The sequence below is a fragment of the Ascaphus truei genome, chromosome 6 (genome assembly GCF_040206685.1).
Source record: "Ascaphus truei isolate aAscTru1 chromosome 6, aAscTru1.hap1, whole genome shotgun sequence".
NCBI classification, from domain to species: Eukaryota; Metazoa; Chordata; class Amphibia; order Anura; family Ascaphidae; genus Ascaphus; species Ascaphus truei.
In genome coordinates, this window is record NC_134488.1 from 34,238,143 (window position 1) to 34,259,134 (window position 20,992).

General features: G+C 44.0%; 1 protein-coding gene across 1 annotated transcript; it reads right to left on the bottom strand.

The window, feature by feature from the left end:
- Positions 1-450: 450 nt before the first annotated feature.
- LIN28A (lin-28 RNA binding posttranscriptional regulator A) lies at positions 451-13,163 on the bottom strand. Its single transcript, XM_075603117.1, has 4 exons — positions 13,133-13,163; positions 12,319-12,497; positions 1,982-2,166; positions 451-643 (listed from the first exon to the last, which is right to left on the bottom strand). The coding sequence occupies exons 1-4, from the start codon at positions 13,161-13,163 to the stop codon at positions 451-453; spliced, it is 588 nt and encodes a 195-aa protein (XP_075459232.1).
- Positions 13,164-20,992: the final 7,829 nt, after the last annotated feature.

The following is a 20,992-nucleotide window of genomic DNA, read 5'->3' on the forward strand; positions in this document are numbered from 1 at the left end:
CTGTGATTGTTGCGGGGGCAGAAGTTGGGGGCAGTTACAGTAACCGGGGCATTTACACGTGAAGCATTTCAGATGACTTGTGCGATATTGCGTGGATAAACGTGGTGTCCAACCAGAATGTGATGTTTAAGGAAAGCAGCATCGTATAGTAACGCTGAGCATCTATCTCCACATACACACGCATCCTCTGCTAAATGAACATGCTACACTGCACAGCGATGCCGAGTATACACTTCCGGGCTCATTAAAAAAATAAAAAACACCTGAAATTGACCGTGAAGTCTTCCAGGTTTCTGATCTAGACACGGCGATTAACTGCACCATCATACCCGGTACCACTCTGCATCGCAGCATGCTCATGATCGAAACTCCACTCTTGGTGGACCTAGCTCTCAGTTAGTGCCGTAACCCCGGGTCCCGCCCTGCTCCCCCCAACCCTCCCCATAGGGTTTATTCCAGGGTCTCCGAGCTCATCTCCTGCTCCTCCGAGGCAGGTTTCCCCTGCGAGTTGGGGGGCTGCTGTCCTCTGACCGGGCAGAGAGCCACCATGTGGCTGGCGCTCTGGCAAAAGTGGCATTTCTTGGGCTGTGGAGGCAGCTTGCACTCCTTGGCGTGATGGTCTAACCCTCCGCAGTTATAGCACCTGCAGGCAGAGAGAGTGATCTCGTTAGGATAAGGCACCAACATAGACTGCGGCGCAGTACACATGAGAGACTTACTGCTGCACTGCATGCAGCTATACATATAACCAAATGGCCGAAACAGGCTGTCTGTGTGTGGGTGGGTTTACTGGCTATGCATCTTAACCCTGGCTGTGCTCAAAGCTGTGAAATGCAGCAAGCATAAGCTTATAGGGGTCCATGTCAAAATGGATTTGAAGCTAAAAAAGTGGCACTGTGTGGTCATTTGCATGTCATTTCCCAGAATCCCTTGCTGCAGTGGAAGTGCTGGGTGCTGGATGATAATGGTGAAAGGCGGGGTTGCAGACCTGCCTGAGACATGCAAATGAGCATACAGTAATATTTCCATGTGAGATATATATATATATATATATATATATATATATATAGATATATATATATATATATATATATATATAATCATTGTGGAATGAATATAGTACCTGGATGCATGAGGGAGGGTCGCAGTCTAACAGGGGGACGTAGGGTCTGCAATTTACACTAGGTTAGGAGAGGGACCTCACCCCACACAGAGCATCCTAGTTACGAGTATATTATATTTATTATTAATACTTTTATCTGGCTACAGAGCTAATCATATAAAGTTATTTGTAATGAATGGTTTTGATCCCAGAGTGATTGGGAATAAGCATTGTGTGCAGCCGCCTCTGGGGTGGAGTTCCAGCCGCTCCTTAGCACAGCCGGCTCTAAAGTTATGCAATGACATTGATATCAGATTTACACAGATCAGTTTTATTTGGAAGTGATTATATTATACCCAGCGCTGTGCCTGAGGTCAGTGTGTGCGAGGCGGGAAATTAACTTGCAAACTAGCCCAGACTTAACCCTATCGATGCCACAGGGGCAACAACAACACCTTCATTTAATCCCTATGATATCAGAAACATTAGCTCGATTTAAACATGTGTATTATTGTTAATTGCATAGAAGTGTTAATACCAACCATAGAAGTGAATGATTTATGAATAAGCATTGAAAATAAAGTGCAATCAGCTGCAGTTCTCAGTTCTAACACCAGGGGGCTCCAAGCCTCCCTAATACACACTTCTTCCTATATAATAATAACCCTGAGCAGATCTGTATATGACCCCCTCCCCCCCCCCCCTGCCTAACCTTCTCCCTGGGGTGCTAGCTCCCCCCCAATACCCCCATACATGTCGGTAAGCATGCAGCCATTATTAAATCATCAACTTTTTAAAATGTATCTTTTTATAGCTGGTCATCTTTAATTGCCCTCTTGTCCACCACATCACAACCAAAATGACAGCCACCCCATTTACCGGTCTCCTTTGGACCTCCTCTTCTGCGGCCCCTTGGGTTTGGGTCTCCTCTCGCTCCCCGTGCAGGCGGCGCCCCCGGGTCCAGTAACGCGCGTCGATTCTAAGCCCTTGGAAGATTTCTTGAAGGTGAACTCCACCGTCTCCCCTTCCTTCAGGCTGCGGAAACCCTCCATGTGCACCTTGCTCTGGGGTACGGGAGAGAAGGGGGAAGGGTATGTTATAGAGGCGGGGGAGGCCGGGACAGGGAGTCACCCCAAACCTGAAGGTGGTATCAACCAACAGAAACCCCCTTAGTATATACAGAGGACGGAGATTACAGGGTCTACACACATTCCCAATTAGCTGGCGTTGGAAAAATCTATATACAAAAGTCATTAGAACTTGCCGTCACCACTTTTTCACCTGGGAACATTGATGTTTGTTTGTCTGTCTATCTCAGTGTTTTTCAACAGGAGTTCCTAGGAGCCCTTGAGTTCCCTGCAATAGTCAGGTCATTTGGAAATTATACCAAACACAGAAGAATTTACAATGCATCTCAGCTGAGACGCGCTATTAGAGTGGGTTGGTGTTCCATATACTGCATCTGATCTCAGACGCGCTATTAGAGAGGGTTGGGGTTCCTTACAATGCATCTGATCTCAGACGCGCTATTAGAGAGGGTTGGGGTTCCTTACAATGCGTCTGATCTCAGACGCGCTATTAGAAAGGGTTGGGGTTCTTTACAATGCATCTGATCTCAGACGCGCTATTAGAGAGGGTTGGGGTTCCTTACAATGCATCTGATCTCAGACACGCTATTAGAGAGGGTTGGGGTTCCTTACAATGCATCTGATCTCAGACGCGCTATTAGAGAGGGTCGGGGTTCCTTACAATGCATCTGATCTCAGACGCGCTATTAGAGAGGGTCGGGGTTCCTTACAATGCATCTGATCTCAGACGCGCTATTAGAGAGGGTCGGGGTTCCTTACAATGCATCTGATCTCAGACGCGCTATTAGAGTGGGTTGGTGTTCCTTATACTGCATCTGATCTCAGACGCGCTATTAGAGAGGGTTGGGGTTCCTTACAATGCGTCTGATCTCAGACGCGCTATTAGAGAGGGTTGGGGTTCCTTACAATGCGTCTGATCTCAGACGCGCTATTAGAAAGGGTTGGGGTTCTTTACAATGCATCTGATCTCAGACGTGCTATTAGAGAGAGTTGGGGTTCCTTACAATGCATCGGATCTCAGACGCGCTATTAGAGAGGGTTGGGGTTCCTTACAATGCATCTGATCTCAGACGCGCTATTAGAGAGGGTTGGGGTTCCTTACAATGCATCTGATCTCAGACACGCTATTAGAGAGAGTTGGGGTTCCTTACAATGCATCTGATCTCAGACGCGCTATTAGAGAGGGTCGGGGTTCCTTACAATGCATCTGATCTCAGACGCGCTATTAGAGAGGGTTAGGTTTCCATTCAATGCATCTAGCATCTAACGCTACGTTGAAGAGTGAAACCATTTTAAAGTGAGTCCCATGTTAATCAGTGGCGGTGAGCGTTGGATAAAACATTCCGGAGTCGAAAAACGGCCCTTAGTTTTGCATTGTAAAGCGTTGGATATGCCATCCATTGCAAAGTGAAACGTTGGATAACGAGGACTACCAGTTAATATATATTTTGTCACATTGGATGCAGCATTGGGTATTTCCGTATTTTGTTGTATACCGAGAGGTTGGAAAGCTTGTAACGTATCAACTACGTGTGGGTCCAAAAAAAAGGTATCTTCCCACCTCCTCCCTTTCTCTCTTATGGATGTTAGTTGTGAGAACTGACAAAGCTGGGCTTCCCCTCTTATCAACATGATGCTAATGTGTGTGTGAAGCCCCCTCCCTTCTCAGATTGGGAGGAGGGGGGATTAGATTCCTGGCCTGAGAGGAACACTGACAGGCTGCCCTCTCTCTCTGCTTTTAGTTAGAGGAACAAAGGAACCTCAGAGGTTCCTACTCAATGCCATGCACATTCCTGGCGATCCAGAGAGGGGAGGGGGAGGGGCGAGAGGTAGCCATGTGCTTGAGGTGCTGGTCTCTGTGGTGGGATCTGTGTTTCCAGCCTGCCTGTCACCTTAACAGTGATAGCGACTCCACGCAACACTACACGGTATATGGGGTTTTAGGATAATCATTCACAACGTAATTATACAAATGAAATTAATGCTTGCGGTCACACAGAGCTGGAACTGGGATTCAAAATGTGTTTGGATGCTTTAAAAGCCCCGATTTGCAAGACTTCATATATAGGGCAATAAATATTTATTATAGGGTCAGTCCCTCCTAGGACCAGACTAATGGCAGAGACATGTTTATCAGGTTTAAATGTAAGTGATGGATGACAACGTGTTTTAAAGAAACCAGACAAGTGTTTTGAAGTTATTCTGTTAAACTTTCCATGTCTCTGTAATACACTTTGAATGGTTTCAACAATCTTTACCTAATCTCTTTTGCAACCAGAATGAAGCAGTTATATACACTCCGATCAGAACAAACCGGACCCTTTTTATTTTTCGGCATATCTTGCTAACTCTCCCCTCCCCCACACACACACACATTATCATGACAATGTATGCAATGATAGGTGTGTCACAGCAGATTATTACATTTAACAGTGATCTCATCTAATAAATATTCTTTGGAAATTGGTGACGGCGCGATGACCTCATCAACTGCGTAGTTACACAACGGTGTTTAGCGAAGATAAGCCCCCCCCCCCCCGTTATAAAGTGCTTGAGACAGAGGAAGAATTACGGTCCAAAACGCCGACATAAAATGCTCCCTGATAAAGGACGGTCGCTGGGAGGAACGATGTATCGTTCAGGAGCGGGAGGCGCTGGATCAGCGCGGGATCGATGATGCAACCATTCAGCGGTGCTCTCGTCTCCGGGCCTTTCAGCAGCAGGAGGAGGACATTACGAACACACGCTTTGACCTCAAACTTTATAGTAATCTTCGTGTTTCAGATCACAACAGTTTGACACATCTTCTCGCTACGGAGGAAAAACTCCTATTTCTCGTCTAATGACCCGGCCCCCTGCAGTGTGTCTGGCACTTGTTAACATAATACAGTGACATCAATTTAGTGCACATCAGTTGATTGTCTACACTGTGCTTCTTCTAATAGTGTTAATCTACATAACAGCTACAATTGTGCACATTGTCATGGGGATCGAACAAGAAATATATAAGATATGGTGAACAATGGAAGAGGTCCCTTTTCTCCTGAACATGGGGTGTGGGCTGAGATTGTTCATGTAGACCAAGGGTGGCTAAGTCCGGTTCACAAGAGCCACCAACAGGTCAGGTTTTCAGGATATCCCTGCTTCAGCACAGGTGGCTCAATCCGTCCCTGCTGCCACACAGGTGGCTCAGTGCATGCTTCAGCACCTGGTGGCTCAATCAGTGACTGAGTTTTCGATTGAGCCGCCTGCACTGAAGCAGGGATATCCTGAAAACCTGAACTATTGGTAGCTCTTGAGGACTGGAGTTGGCCACCTCTGATCCAGACTAACTAATTCTGCTGCGGTTATTGGCCAAACAGATAAAGTGCCAGAACAATGATAACATGCGATTAGGAGCACACAGACCCAGGTAACAGGAGACTGGATAGTGAGTATTTGCAATGGGGACAAAGCTCTGCTCTTATCTGTTTGCTTAGGAAGGAGGTGTGTGTCAGCAGGCCCTGCTATCTCAGTGTATTTATATATCAAATTATTTTCCAATAATCAGTCAATAATTGGTATTGATCCCGCTGTGCAGGCAGATTGGAGAGGTGAAGGGTGTCCCGGCCCCTCCCCCATGCTGGAGGTGAATGAAAGGCTCCACGCAGAAGTGTCTATCTGTGTGTGTGCGTATCTATCTCTGTGTGTGTGTGTGTATCTATCTATGTACCCACCTATCAATGTGTCTGTATCAATCATCTGTACCTGTCTATGTTTCTATATATATATTTATCTATACCTTTATCTATGTATCAATATGTATCCATCTATGGCCCAGATACATCAAGCAGTGGTAAGGAAAACTATCTCTCTCTGTATCTCTGTATCTCTGTATCTATCTTTGTATCTATCTTTGTATCTATCTTTGTATCTATCTTTGTATCTATCTTTGTATCTATCTATCTATCTATCTATCTATCTATCTATCTATCTATCTATCTATCTATCTATCTTTGTAGCTATCTTTGTAGCTATCTCTGTGTGTATCTATTTATGTACCCACCTATCTATTTAACTGTATCAATCCATCTTTGCCTGTCTATGTTTCTAACTATATCTATTTATCTGTGTATCAATATCTATCCATCTATGGCCCAAATACAAGCCGTGGTAAGTTAAACTGCAGATGTCATCTCCACAAACGTGCACATTTTTGGTCAACTTGCATCTCCAGTTTTCCTTATCACTGCTTCATGTATCTGGCCCTATGTATCCATATCTCTGCCTATCTAACCATATCTCTGTCTATGTATCCATATCTCTGCCTATCTAACCATATCTCTGTCTATGTATCAATATCTCTGCCTATCTAACCATATCTCTGTCTATGTATCCATATATCTGCCTGTCTAACCATATCTCTGTCTATGTATCCATATCTCTGCCTATCTAACAATATATCTGTCTATGTATCCATATCTCTGCCTATCTAACAATATATCTGTCTATCTAACCATATATCTGTCTATGTATCCAAATCTCTGTCTATGTATCCATAGCTATCCATCTATGTTCCATGGCTCTGTCTATGTATCCATACCTCTATCTATCTATCTATCTATCTATCTATCTATCTATCTATCTATCTATCTATCTATCTATCTATCTATCTATCTATCTATCTATCTATCTATCTATCCGGTTCTCTCTATGTGTATCTATCTGTATCTATCCATCTGGGCCTCTGTATGTGTATCTATCTATCCATTAATCTATATATAATCTATCTGTATATATCCACCTATGCCGCAGTATGTGTATCAGCACCCACACACCCACCCATCCCTCTGTCTATCCCTCAGACGGCCTCTCTCTGGGGGAGGCTCACTTAGCTCCCATAAAGTTACTCGAACCAAGTTGTTCATCTCTGGGATCCTCTTCTGGTGACAATTATTATTACCATTGCTGCTCCCAATACAGAACTGCGTCTATACCGCCTGCGTTTAGATTGCAAGCTCTTTGGAATAAATACAATGAAAGGGCCCCCTGAGAGCATACAATCTAATTTACATGTTAGGTTGCTCCTTTGTCCCTTCAGAGAGATTAAAGAGAAGGGGATCACCTCCCCCCATATACTAAAATGGGAATCACCCCCCCCCTTTCTCCCTCTTACCTAAATGCCCATTGAGTCTGGGGACTTCCTCAAACTGCAGCAAGGGGGAGGGGGCTGAGTGATGGATGGGAAGGGGAGATCTTTGTGAATGAACTGCACAGCAGCCAGAGTGACCCTTCCCCTCTATAGCAGCACACTTCCCTCCTTCACACAGGCAGCCCCGGCAAGGGTCCTGCAAAAGTGGAAGTGCACAGGGCCCTGTGCAGGTTTTTTTTTTTTTTTTTTTTAGTTCTCCCGCACGCACGAAAAAAGCCCAACAGCAAACCAGCACGGGGCAATGAAGGGGTTAATTAAATCCGCAAGATACATTTTTCTACCAATTAAAGCTGAAAGCTACAGAGTGCAGTATGACAAGGAAAGGCCGGAATCATTGTAATATAAACATGGAATAATAAGGGGCAGCAAAACGCGTTGGCACAGAGGCCCACATGCATTAAATGGTGCTAAGACTTTAGCCCTTTCATTTGAAACGGAGGTTAGCTGTGCCACCCTAAGCACCCTATAGTGAATCTGGGAATAAGAAGGAGATCAAAGTCTGATGACAGAAGAGATTAGGGAAAGATCGTAAAACCCCACTGATGCATTTGGAAACATTAAAAGCTTAACAAAGTTAATAAAATATACGTGAAACCTCAGACTTACAGTATATTGTTAATAAAGAGGTGTACAATGACAATACAGGGATACGTGTCACACATACAAACTAAGCCATTGGCGAGCGCACACCTGGACTTCTACTGATGATAATGGCTATGACACTTTGGGGAGGAAAGTCTAGAGATGGGTCCCTGCCCCGCAAAGCTTGCAATGTAAGGGGTCCAGGCGAGACACAGGTGTGGTGGGGGGGTATGTCCACACGGAGGCTGTAGCTTGAAGAACAGCAGAGAGGGGCGTTTGAGGTGTCCTAACTAATCCTATACGAAGAGTTCTGCCTTTATACAATATGCTGTGAGATCTCTCCCCTGAGCTGGGGAAGAGTTCAGTTCCATTCATCTGAACAGCGCTGATCTCTTCTCCAAAGCGGGGAAGATGTTTCTCCACACAGAGTGGGAATTGTGTCATTGTACAAATGTATATATGATATTCTGTAAGTTAGTGTAGGCTGTGAGATTCCTTTATCCCTGTTTCTGCATATATACATAGCTCACTGAATCCACTGTATTCTGATTAATCTGCGTATAAACGACACAATTCTCCTCTTTTCATTTAAGGCTCTACACTCCTCCACACCTCCCACGTTACACCCCTCTGCACCTCCATATATCTCACGTTACACTCCTCCACACCTCCATATATCTCACGTTACACTCCTCTGCACCTCCATATATCTCACCTCTGATGTCTCGTTACACCCCTCTGCACCTCCATATATCTCACCCCTGATTTCTCGTTACACTCCTCTGCACCTCCATATATCTCACCTCTGATGTCTCGTTACACCCCTCTGCACCTCCATATATCTCACCCCTGATCTCTCGTTACACTCCTCTGCACCTCCATATATCTCACCTGTGATCTCTCGTTACACTCCTCTGCACCTCCATATATCTCACCTGTGATCTCTCGTTACACCCCTCTGCACCTCCATATATCTCACCCCTGATCTCTCGTTACACCCCTCTGCACCTCCATATATCTCACCTCTGATCTCTCGTTACACCCCTCTGCACCTCCATATATCTCACCTCTGATCTTTCGTTACACCCATCTGCACCTCCATATATATCTCACCTCTGATCTCTCGTTCACCCATCTGCATCTCCATATATATCTCACCTCTGATCTCTCGTTACACCCCTCTGCACCTCCATATATCTCACCTCTGATCTCTCGTTACACCCCTCTGCACCTCCATATATCTCACCTCTGATCTCTCGTTACACCCCTCTGCACCTCCATATATCTCACGTCTGATCTCTCGTTACACCCCTCTGCACCTCCATATATCTCCTCTGATCTCTCGTTACACTCCTCTGCACCTCCATATATCTCACCTCTGATCTCTCGTTATGCCCTCTGCACCTCCATATATCTCACCTCTGATCTCTCGTTACGCCCCTCTGCACCTCCATATATCTCACCCCTGATCTCTCGTTACACCCCTCTGCACCTCCATATATCTCACCCCATATCTCTCATTACACCCCTCTGCACCTCCATATATCTCACCCCTGATCTCTCGTTACGCCCATCTTCACCTCCTTATATCTCACCACTGATCTCTCGTTACACCCCTCTGCACCTCCATATATCTCACCTCTGATCTCTCGTTACACCCCTCTGCACCTCCTTATATCTCACCCCTGATCTCTCGTTACGCCCATCTTCACCTCCTTATATCTCACCACTGATCTCTCGTTACGCCCCGACTCCTCTCACGCTCCACCTGAGGACGACTCATCTTTGCACCTTTCACCCGTCTTAAACCGGTTTCCTCTGTCCTAACATATGGACCTCTCTTCCACTCAATATTGTGTGTCTGTATTAACCCCTGCACTGCTGGGAGTTTCCCCCCTGAAGGGGTTAGACCCTCAGGGATCCTTCCACTCACAATTAACGATCTTGGACCCTCCTCCCCTCTCTTCTACTCAATATTCATTAAGATCCTTCTCTTTCCATTTGTAACACCCAGCTGGAAACTCGCCTCTTATGAAAGCATCTCGTTAAATGACCTGCGCCTGTACAACCGACTCCAGATGCGCTCTCCCTCCCTGACTTGCATTTCTACTCCTGTGCTTGCAAGTCATAGATTGTAAGCTCTTCGGCTCAGGGTCTCCCTTTGCTTTGCCTTATTATTTACATCCCGCAGTAATTTGGTGAAGCTCTGCCTTTTGTTGCTGGCGCTATATAATAAATATATAGTTACACACTGTCCCATTACACACAATGCAAGTGGTATCTTATCTCCCTGTTACTGGCAGCATTTCTTATCTCAGCCCCTGGCCTGTGGACGCTGAAGATATTAGGATAGGAAATAATGTGACCCCACACGGTGGGAGGTGAGGGACAGAGTACCAGCCTTTTGATGTAGGAATGTTAGTGGCTGCCATAAGGAAATTAGACAGTTAGGGCAATAAACCTCCCCCCCCCCCTCAGAGATATCTCCAACATCCCACCCACCCGCTCCCAGAATCCCTTGGGAGTGACTGGGTCAGGCAGAGGTTATCCAGGAAGGACCCTATTGCACAGGTTCCATCACAACTGGCTCAATTCCCCTCTCCCATGGGGGTCTCCTCTCAGATGTCCTGTCTATTGGTACTCAGGGTTCGGTCCCACCCATGGCTGTCACCAGGGGGTCTTCAGAGACTATTTACATTGTAAAATGTCACAAAACTGTGTCTGGGGCAGTGATCAGCACTACAAACATACACAACTATGAGAGGGTGAGTGACACTCCACAAAAGGACACTGTCCCTGACTCTGAGCAAGGTGACACAGACAGAGGGGACCAATGGCCCTTGGAGGCAGTCTCTCCCACCTCAGGGTGACACCAACATTGGGGACCTATGACCCAGGCAGTCTGTGTCTCCCATGACACAATGTTATAGACAGAAAACATTAAAACCCCCACACTCCACTAACAGCTCTGTGCAGAATTATCTCTAATACTGAGGATGCTGCTCACACCTCAGCATTGTGTAGTGTGTGAAATTAATTATACACATGACATTACATATAGGAGCAGACGTGTGTGTATATATAAATAATTATTAGAAGGGAGATTACATAACTACATACATGTGTGTGTGTATATATATATATAGTATACTGGACACCTAACAAGCTCCTATTGAACCCCCAAAATAACCACAACATATATATAAGCATATGAGTGTATATATATATATATAGTACATACGATACCGTTCGCACAGGAATCGGCAGACAGCACTCAGGTTTGTGGATCTGAAACGTTGGTGATTTGTGTCTTTTCTACAATATATATTCTACAAATCTTAACCTGAGTGCTGTCTGCTGCTTCCCGTGCGAACGGTATCGTATGTTTATCTACTTATTATGGGACATGCACCTACCATATTGTGCTTCATTGGTGTGCCGGCTGTTCATCTATATATCTATATATATCTATATATATATATATGTGTATGTATGTATGTATATATATATATATATGTGTGTATGTATGTATGTATGTATGTATGTATATGTATGTATGTATGTATGTGTGTGTGTGTGTGTGTGTGTGTGTGTGTGTGTGTGTGTGTGTGTATGTATGTATGTATGTATGTATATGTATGTATGTATGTATGTATGTATGTATGTATGTATGTATGTATGTATGTATGTATGTATGTATGTATGTATGTATGTATATATATATATATATATATATATATATATATATATATATATATATAAAATCATTGAGTGCATAGCCTTGAAGGGGAAGAAATCCAAGTGCCCATTTCCTTGTGATATTCTATCTTTAGATTGTCAGAGAAGAGATATTTATTTTGAAGGTGATCATAGATGCCATATAAGGATATGCCTTCAAACCTTAATCACATTAACTGTTCTGTGATAATTATAATTATATATATATATACACACACACACACACACACACACACACACACACACACACACACACACACACACACACACACACACACACACACACACACACACACACACACACACACACACACACACACACACACACACGGGAAAGTGGCTGTTCGGTGATCCCCTCCTTGTCTGTCCCCAACCGGTTTCGATTCCTTTATCCCCACCTCTGCTGGGAGGCTGCTCATTGTGGCCACCACTCTTCCAGTTCTCCCTCACCTTCTCACCAACACACTGATCTGTAGGGGTTTCAGATGCTTAGGTCACAAAGACTCCGGATTAATCACCTGCAAAGGCTTAAACGCCGCATTCCCAAACATGGAGGCAATAAGGCATCTGGTAATCACCCCCCCCCCCACAGACAAATAACTCCCTGCACCCCTCACCTGGTGTACAAAGACATCCACGGGGGGCTCCAAGTCCGCTCCATCCCTCCTGGTCATGGTGAGGAACCCAAACCCCATTCTGACGTTGAACCACTTGCAGACTCCGGATCCCTGGAGGATCTGAGGCTCCCCTGGCTTGGGGGAGTCCACGGAGTCCCCTATTGGCTTAGGGACAAGTCCTGTACAAACAAAACAAAAAACCGAGTCACCCCACAAACAGTTAAGATCTCAGGGTCTCATCCGGATAGTAGAGGGGAACTCCAGAGCAGATCACGGGGAGCGGGAGGGGGACATGTAAGAAATAAAAGACCTAAAGAATAAGAACCCAAGAGTCCAAAACGGGGTCACTCCATCCGACAGATATAGAAAGGTGCAGAAATGAATGAGCACAATTGAGTATCAGGAGTGTGTAACATCACAATTGTAAAGCACCCCAAACCACAACCTCTATGCATGTGATATTCCACCTACACATGTCTATAGGACCATCCTAATACATGGGGGGTGGGGAGGGGGAGTCAGCTCCGGATACAGGGGTTTCCTCAGCAAGAAAAGCCCTGAGCTCATGTGCTTCTTCAACTCTTATACCAAGAGGAAGCCAGAAGAATACAATGTGCGTCGGTTTGCTGGAGGTCTTTCCCACACCCATGGGAGATGCTTCCAAGAAGGGATCTTTATATCTCACAACTAGTTCAGTACAACTGGTGTCACCCAACCCAACCCCAGCCCACACACACACACCCCACCACCACGCAATGCCCCATCTCTTGATCAAACTTCAGGGCAGAACCCTCCAAAATGAATTACTATTCACCTGTGAACTCCTGGTTGGAGACAGAGCCCATTCTAAGGGTCCCTCTGGAAGTCGTAACACAGCTGAAGGCCTCTGCTGCACCCAGCACCGTGGGATCTTACAGCTTCTCAACACTCCCCCTCCCCCCAATCCAAAGAGATTAAACCGACAGAAAGGGGAAATAAGGTTTGCTACATCTTCACTCAACAATAGAGGTGGGAGGGCTGCTGCCTTTCAAAGGATCCCAAATTCTGCAAGACAATGACAGTCCCCACAAGACAAGCCTCCCCCTACCCCCCTCCTCCTCCTCCTCCTCAACACTCCTTGAAATCTCACAGCAAAATCACCTTTCAGATTGGATTCACAAGACCCTCCCCCAGCCCTCCATGAATTGAGTCACCTTCTGCCATGCTGAGCCTGGAGTATGGGTGGCGGGTACTGGCTAGGACTCCTGTGCCTTCTATCTGGGATCAGGTTGAGCTCCCACGCAGGTCTCCATGGCTGTAAATGGTCATATCCCCCTTTCCTACACTCACATGTTTCCCTTCCGTGGTCAGATCCACGGGACATTCAATCACAACTCTCCCTGAGAAATAATTACTCACTCCAGGAGTTTGGGGGTCTCCAGCTGACCAATCAGGGGCTAGGACCACCTGTCAGAGCCGGATTCAATGAACAGCACCCTAAGACACACGATGAGGACCTCCCCAATGGATCCCACCTCCCTGGACAATGTGGTGGAAAGATGACCATGCGGAGCTGCGCTGACCTGGAGTTCTTTACTTATTCCATGTGGACCCCTCCCCCCCCCCCAGTGGAGAGAGAGGAGGGGGGACGGGACATTTGCAGATGAAATGTTTACTGTTAGGACCTCCTGGTGAGGGGCCCATTAACATTGAGGCTCCAAGACACCCCCTCAGCTGCTGCCCATGAATTATCTTGTCTGAATACCTGACTGGAGAGGGGCAGGGAAAATTCACCGGGACTGTAGGGCCACACACACACACACACACACACACACACACACACACACACACACACACACACACACACACACACACACACACACACACACACACACACACACACACACACACACACACACACACACACACACACACACACACACACACACACACACACACACACACACACACACACACACACACACAATGAAATCCGGCAGAACCAGACAAGAGATGTGTGTGTGTGTGTGTGTGTGTGTGTGTGTGTGTGTATATATATATATATATTTAAAATAAAAAAATGAATAGATGATACGTTCTGTGGCTAACTAAATGCTTTTATTTGTGCAAGCTTTTGAGATATTGTCTATTAATTTTTGATTATATATATATATATATATATATATATATATATATAAAATATATATATATGTCACTTTACTAAAGTTAATTTAACTGCCTGGGTGCCAGGTAAGTACAAAAAGGTGTCAGGCGTTGAGGAAATAATATCAGATTTATTTAAACATCATCTTTACGGCTCACTGCACAAGAGGGAGCCGAAACGTTGATATGTTTAAATACATTAGAAATGTCTCTTCAACCTTCTTCCTAACACCCCCCCCCCCAATTGATTTTCTGAATTCACCCCACAAGCCACAGCTGCCCATAAGGACCCATTCCTCCCTTAGCCCACTTTAACCTTATCAGTGCCAGGGAGCAGTTTTACCCAAAGGGTTGATGGAGAGTCATCAGCTCAATGCCAGTGAGGGGTACAGCATGGGTGAGGGGGGCGCTGTGGTACTGGTGGTGGTTACTGAGTGATGTTGTAGAGGTAAGTGCTTTATTGCGGGGACCTGGGGGCTTAATCTATGGGGTCCTGGAGGAGATTTCACTGCTTTGTTTAGAGGGTCTTCAGCCCCTTTGTGAATCAGTGTTACTTCTTCTCTCTGGCCAGAGCCCTGAGAATGGGAAGCCTCTGCTAGAAGGTGCTAATTATTCACGGATTTGCCTCCCCCCCAGAGAGGAAAATAAAAGGCCATCTTTGTGTGTCACACCCATGCAGGGGGGACAAAGGCTGTGTCACCAGCCTGTCTACTCAGCCTCAATTTCCGGTGGTCAGTTTAAACTGGTCCCAGCCACGGGAGCTAATTGAAACCTTTAACCGTTTCCCTGCCAACAGGATAACAGATCTGAGCGGTTCTGGGGAAGGATTCCCCCAGCACTGCCATGGGAAGGGTAGCATACATACATATGCAGAACAAACCACTCCAAGGGAACCCCACAATCCCAATATGGAGAACAATTCAGTGTGACACCGGGATATGTGATGTAGATGTATGATGTAGTGTATGGTGTACTATAGTCTGAATGCATGGGAGGATATCACTGTGGGTGTTACATTTACCACCTATCATGTCATTTACTATAAGATACAAGTCAACTAATTAAGTAGATCACAAGCTAATGAAAGGGTTACATATGTGGTTTTGTTGGGACATGTTGGGTGCATGTTGAGGGGGTTGCGTTATAGTATAAGTGCAGGGTATATAGTGGCGGGAGTTAGATATATATTAGGTCATCTGTTTACCATAAAATACACGTGAATTAATTAAATAGACCCCAAGCTAATGGACGTGTAGGGCAACCATTGGGTGTGTGTCAGTGAGGCACTTATATTATAGTGTCAATAACTGGGATATTATACTGAAGTGTGATACATAATAATAAGTCGTTTACTTAACAATACAATACAAGCGAATGACTGAAATATCAAACTGATAAAATATAGGGTGATCACTGGTGTATCATGTTTGTGGGAAATATATATAATAGTGTAAGTGTATGGGAAATTATAGTGTATATATTATCTAAAATGATATTACATGTATGGCATTAATTCATTAATCCCAAACTAATGACATTATAGGGTTACTCCTGCTGTATTGGGCTCATGTTATGGGGGGAATATGTATTACAGTCTAAGTGTATGGGATATTATAGTGGGATTTACATATTTAATTGGTTATATACTTTCCTATAATATACAAGTGAATGCATTAATTAATCCCAAGCTAATGGCATTATAGGGTGACCTCTGCTGTATTGGGTTTATGTTAGTGGGGGATGCTTTGTATTGATCACGTGGTGTGTGTTGCCCTGGGGGGTGGGGGTCAGGAATTCGGATCACCTCTCACAGAGGGAGGGGGGTATTTCCGATTGCTTTCACCTTTTTAGGCAGCGGAAAGCAGAGGGCCGGATGGCAGAAAGGAAGATAAATATACCGATGGCATAGCTGGGATTCCTGGCAATTTGAAGGGATTGGCTGCACTTCCCATGGCAGATCCAGAGTGGCCAGGATCTCCCACAGGGGGGAGGTGATGGGTGGTCTTAGCCAGAGCCTGGGGGGTGGGAGGGTTATCACATTTCTGCACCCTTCTTCAGAGCGGAGAACAATGTTATAATGCCATGTTATTTCCCCTAGCAATACATCTATCACATAATCAATATCCCATTCATAGATGGGGGGAGGGGGGTCTTAGTATTCATATTTTTTTTTTATACTATTCTATTTTCTATACAACACACCCACTTTAATTATGCTGAGTTATATTTAAAGGCGGCTCAGAAAAGTGGCAAGAGCAAAACTTCAGAAAACTCCAAGGTTGCAAATAGGTGATATTTATTCCTCTACGTTTCGGCTCACAAAAGAGCCTTTGTCATCAGCCACTGGGAGCCGAAACGTAGAGGAATATAGTTCAGCTATTGGAGACTTTGGAGGCTAGTCCTGTTTTTCCTATACATGTCTGCTACTTTTCTGACACCTGGACAGTATACATCCTGGATGATCTATAACAGCAAAATACGCAGAGGGCCCTGTGTGTGTGTGTGTGTGTGTGTGTGTGTGTGTGTGTGTGTGTGTGTATGTATGTATATATATATACACACATATATATATACACACACACACACACACACATATATATATACACACACACACACACACACACACATATATATCTATTTATATCTATATCTGTATCTATCTATCTATCTATCTATCTATCTATCTATCTATCTATCTATCTATCTATCTATCTATCTATCTATCTACCTATCTATCTATCTATCTATCTATCTATCTACCTATCTATCTATCTATCTATCTATCTATCTATCTATCTATCTATCTATCTATCTATCTATCTATCTATCTATCTATCTATATACACACACACACATATATATCTATATATATCTATATATATATATCTATATATGCAAATACAACTGTATGCTCATCTGCATGTCTTAGGCAGGTCTCCAACCCCGCCTTTCCCCATTATCACCCAGCATACAGCACTTCCACTGCAGCAAGGGATTCTGGGAAATGACATGCAAATGAGCACACAGTGTCACTTTTTGCCTCAAAAACCATTTTTAACATGGTTCCCTATAGGCTTAAGCATGCTGCATGGTCACAGCTTTGAGCACAGCCAGGGTTAACGTGCATACCCAGAAAACCACCCACAGACAGTGGGTGTATGCTGGGTGATAATGGGGAAAGGCGGGGTTGCAGACCTGCCTAAGACATGCAGATGAGCATACAGTTGTATTTGCATATTTGCTTTCCTGTGGAGGGTTTTTGTCACTTTTTTTACTCACCATAACTTAACTCAGTATTATGGTATATCTATATCTATATCTATATCTATATCTATATATATATATATATATATATATATATATATATATATATATACATACACATATACACACCTTTTGTAAAGCCTTACATAGATTGACAGCGCTATATAATTAAAACTATACATATATAGCATATAGAAATATGATTTGTGAGCACATTCACATGTCTTAGACAGGTCTGCAACCCTGCCTTTCAACCATTATCACCTAGCATACAGTGTTCCCACTGCAGCAAGGGAATCTGGGAAATGACATGCAAATGAGCACACTGCCACCTTTTGTCTCAAGCCCACATTACATGGAAAACCCTTAAGCCAATGCATGCTAGGTGATAATGGTGAGAATCAGGGTTGCAGACCTGTCTATGACATGTGAATGTGCTCACAAGTAATATTTTTAAATGCTATATGCTATACGGTGCCGGGTTTTTAGTCACCTTTTCACTGAAAACTTAACATGGCAAAAACAGAGCTCCTTATACTTCCTCCCAAACCTGGCCCTAGTACCTCCTTCCACATTGCTATTGGAAATACGATCATTCACCCAGTAGCCCAGCACGCTGCCTAGGGGTTACACTTGATTCCTCTCTCTCATTCTCCTCTCATATTCAAAACGTTTCTAAAACTTGTCGCTTTTTCCTCCATAATATCACAAAGATACGCCCTTTCCTCTGTTACTCGACTGCTAAAACTCTGACTCAGGCCCTCATTCTCTCAAGTCTCGATTACTGCAACCTCCTGCTGTCCGGCCTTCCTGCCTCTCACCTGTCTTCCCTACAATCTATCCTAAACGCTGCTGCCAGAATCACTCTACTCTTTCCTAAATCTGTCTCCGCATCTCCCCTCCTGAAATCCCTCTCCTGGCTTCCGATCAAATCCCGTATCTCACACTCAATTCTCCTCCTCACTTTTAAAGCTTTATATTCTTCTGCCCCTCCTTACATCTCAGCCCTAATTTCTCGCTATGCACCATCCCGACTCTTGCATTCTTCTCAAGGATGTCTACTTTCTACCCCCTTTGTATCTAAAGCTCTCTCCCGCCTTAAACCTTTCTCACTTTCTGCCCCACACCTCTGGAATGCCCTTCCCCTCAATACCCGACTTGCACCCTCTCTATCCACCTTTAAGACCCACCTTAAGACACACTTGCTTAAAGAACCATATGAATAGCACTGTGGATATTCTGAACACATGATACATAAAGCTTGGCTCCCTGCAGACACACTTACCAGAACTCCCTCCTACTGTCTCTGTACGTTCTCCCTACCTACTAATTAGATTGTAAGCTCCTCGGAGCAGGGACTCCTCTTCTTTAATGTTACTTTTAAGTCTGAAGAACTTATTCCCATGATCTGTTATTTATATTATTTGTTATTTATATGATTACCACATGTATTACTGCTGTGAAGCGCTATGTACATTTATGGCGCTATATAAATAAAGACATACAATACAAGACCTACATATATATAACGTAGTCAATGTATGTAAGGCCCCATCGTAACTTAAAATGTGATGATATATATATTTATTTAATGCAAATGTGTGTGTATATATAAATGTTAATATACAGTCTTGTGTATGTTTGATTAGTCCAATAAAAAAAGTTTCAATAAAAATTTAAGTAACAAAAAAAAAAAGTATCTCCCACTGTAATTATGTTGGGGTTATTTACATCTGCAACTGATAATAATAATAATAATTTGTAATATTAATTAGATGAATGACTTGCTTATTTCCACACAATACATTGCCCAGTTCATTCATCCCCCCCTCCCCATCCCCACATCCTGACTCAGAGACATGGGCAGCTGTAGATTATGGGATGTTTCAGGGGCTCTTTGGGGACTGACATTAAACATTTGTTTGCTGCATCAAGACAATCAAAAGTTGAGGAAAAGCAGAGAGGCTCTGTCCAGGGTCCTGAACAGCTCAGCACAGCTCAGGCAGGGAACCTGATATACCGAGAATGAATGGAGAGTGAGATTGAGTGAGGAAAGAGGAGAGAGAGAAAAGAAAATTCTATATATATATGACAAACATTTTAAGCAGGCCCCCACCCGTTGGCGGTATTGTGAGCCGTCCCCCCCCCATTTCACACCTCACGAGCCATCTCTCCCCATGTATTTCTCTCCCTTCCGTCTCACCCCCTCTCACTCTCCCGCCTGCATGTATTTCTCTCCCCTGCGTCTCACTCTTACTCCCTCTTTTCCTCACGAGCCAACTCCTTCTTCTCCCTCCGTCAATTACCCCACGCTCATGCATTCCCTCTTAATATTACGAATATTGCATTCCCTCCCCCTCACACAATTCCCCCAAGATATATACCAAAAAACTTCCCACCCCCAATGCAAAAAACTTCCCACCCCCAAATACATACAAAAAAAATCCCCCACCCCAAATATATACAACCTCCCCCACCTCTCCCAAATGCATACAAAAAATCAATCTACCCAATACATATAAAAAAACAATAGATATAACCCCCCCCATACATACATACATACATACATACATACATGTGTATATATATATATATATATATATATATATATATATATATATATATATATATATATATATATATATATATATATACACATACATCATATAAAAAAAAACTCCCCAATACATATAAAAAAATACCCCAACCCATATAAAACTTCCCCCAAGGCCCCCAATATATATAAAACTTCCCCCAAGGCCCCCAATACGTATAAAACTTCCCCCAAGCCCCTCAATACATATAAAACTTCCCTCCAGCCCCCCAATACATATACAAATTCCCCCAAGCCCCCGAATACATATACAAATTCTCCCAAACTCCAATAAATATAAAAATACCCCCAAGCCCCCCAATACATATACAAATTCATATACAAATTCCCCAAGCCCCCCCAATAAATATAAAACTTCCCCCAGGCCCCCCAATACATATAAAAATACCCCCAAACCCCCCAATACATATACAAATTCCCCAAAGCCCCGAATACATATAAAAATACCCCAAAGCCCCCCAATACATATAGCATTTTCGCCAAGACCCCCAATACATATAAAAATACACCCAAGCCCCCAATAAATATAAAAATACCCCAAAGCCCCCCAATACATATAGCATTTTCGCAAGACCCCCAATACATATAAAAATACACCCAAGCCCCCAAAACATATATAATTTCCTCCAAGCTCCCCAATACATATAAAAATAC

Bases quoted from the DNA above. Each gene is read 5' to 3' on its own strand.
- LIN28A (XM_075603117.1), bottom strand. From the start codon at position 13,163: ATGGGCTCTGTCTCCAACCAGGAGTTCACAG. The intron at 12,498-13,132 runs GTGAATAGTAAT...TTGTTTGTACAG, and splicing joins CTCCAACCAGGAGTTCACAG to GACTTGTCCCTAAGCCAATA. The intron at 2,167-12,318 runs GTGAGGGGTGCA...CCCGTACCCCAG, and splicing joins TGGATGTCTTTGTACACCAG to AGCAAGGTGCACATGGAGGG.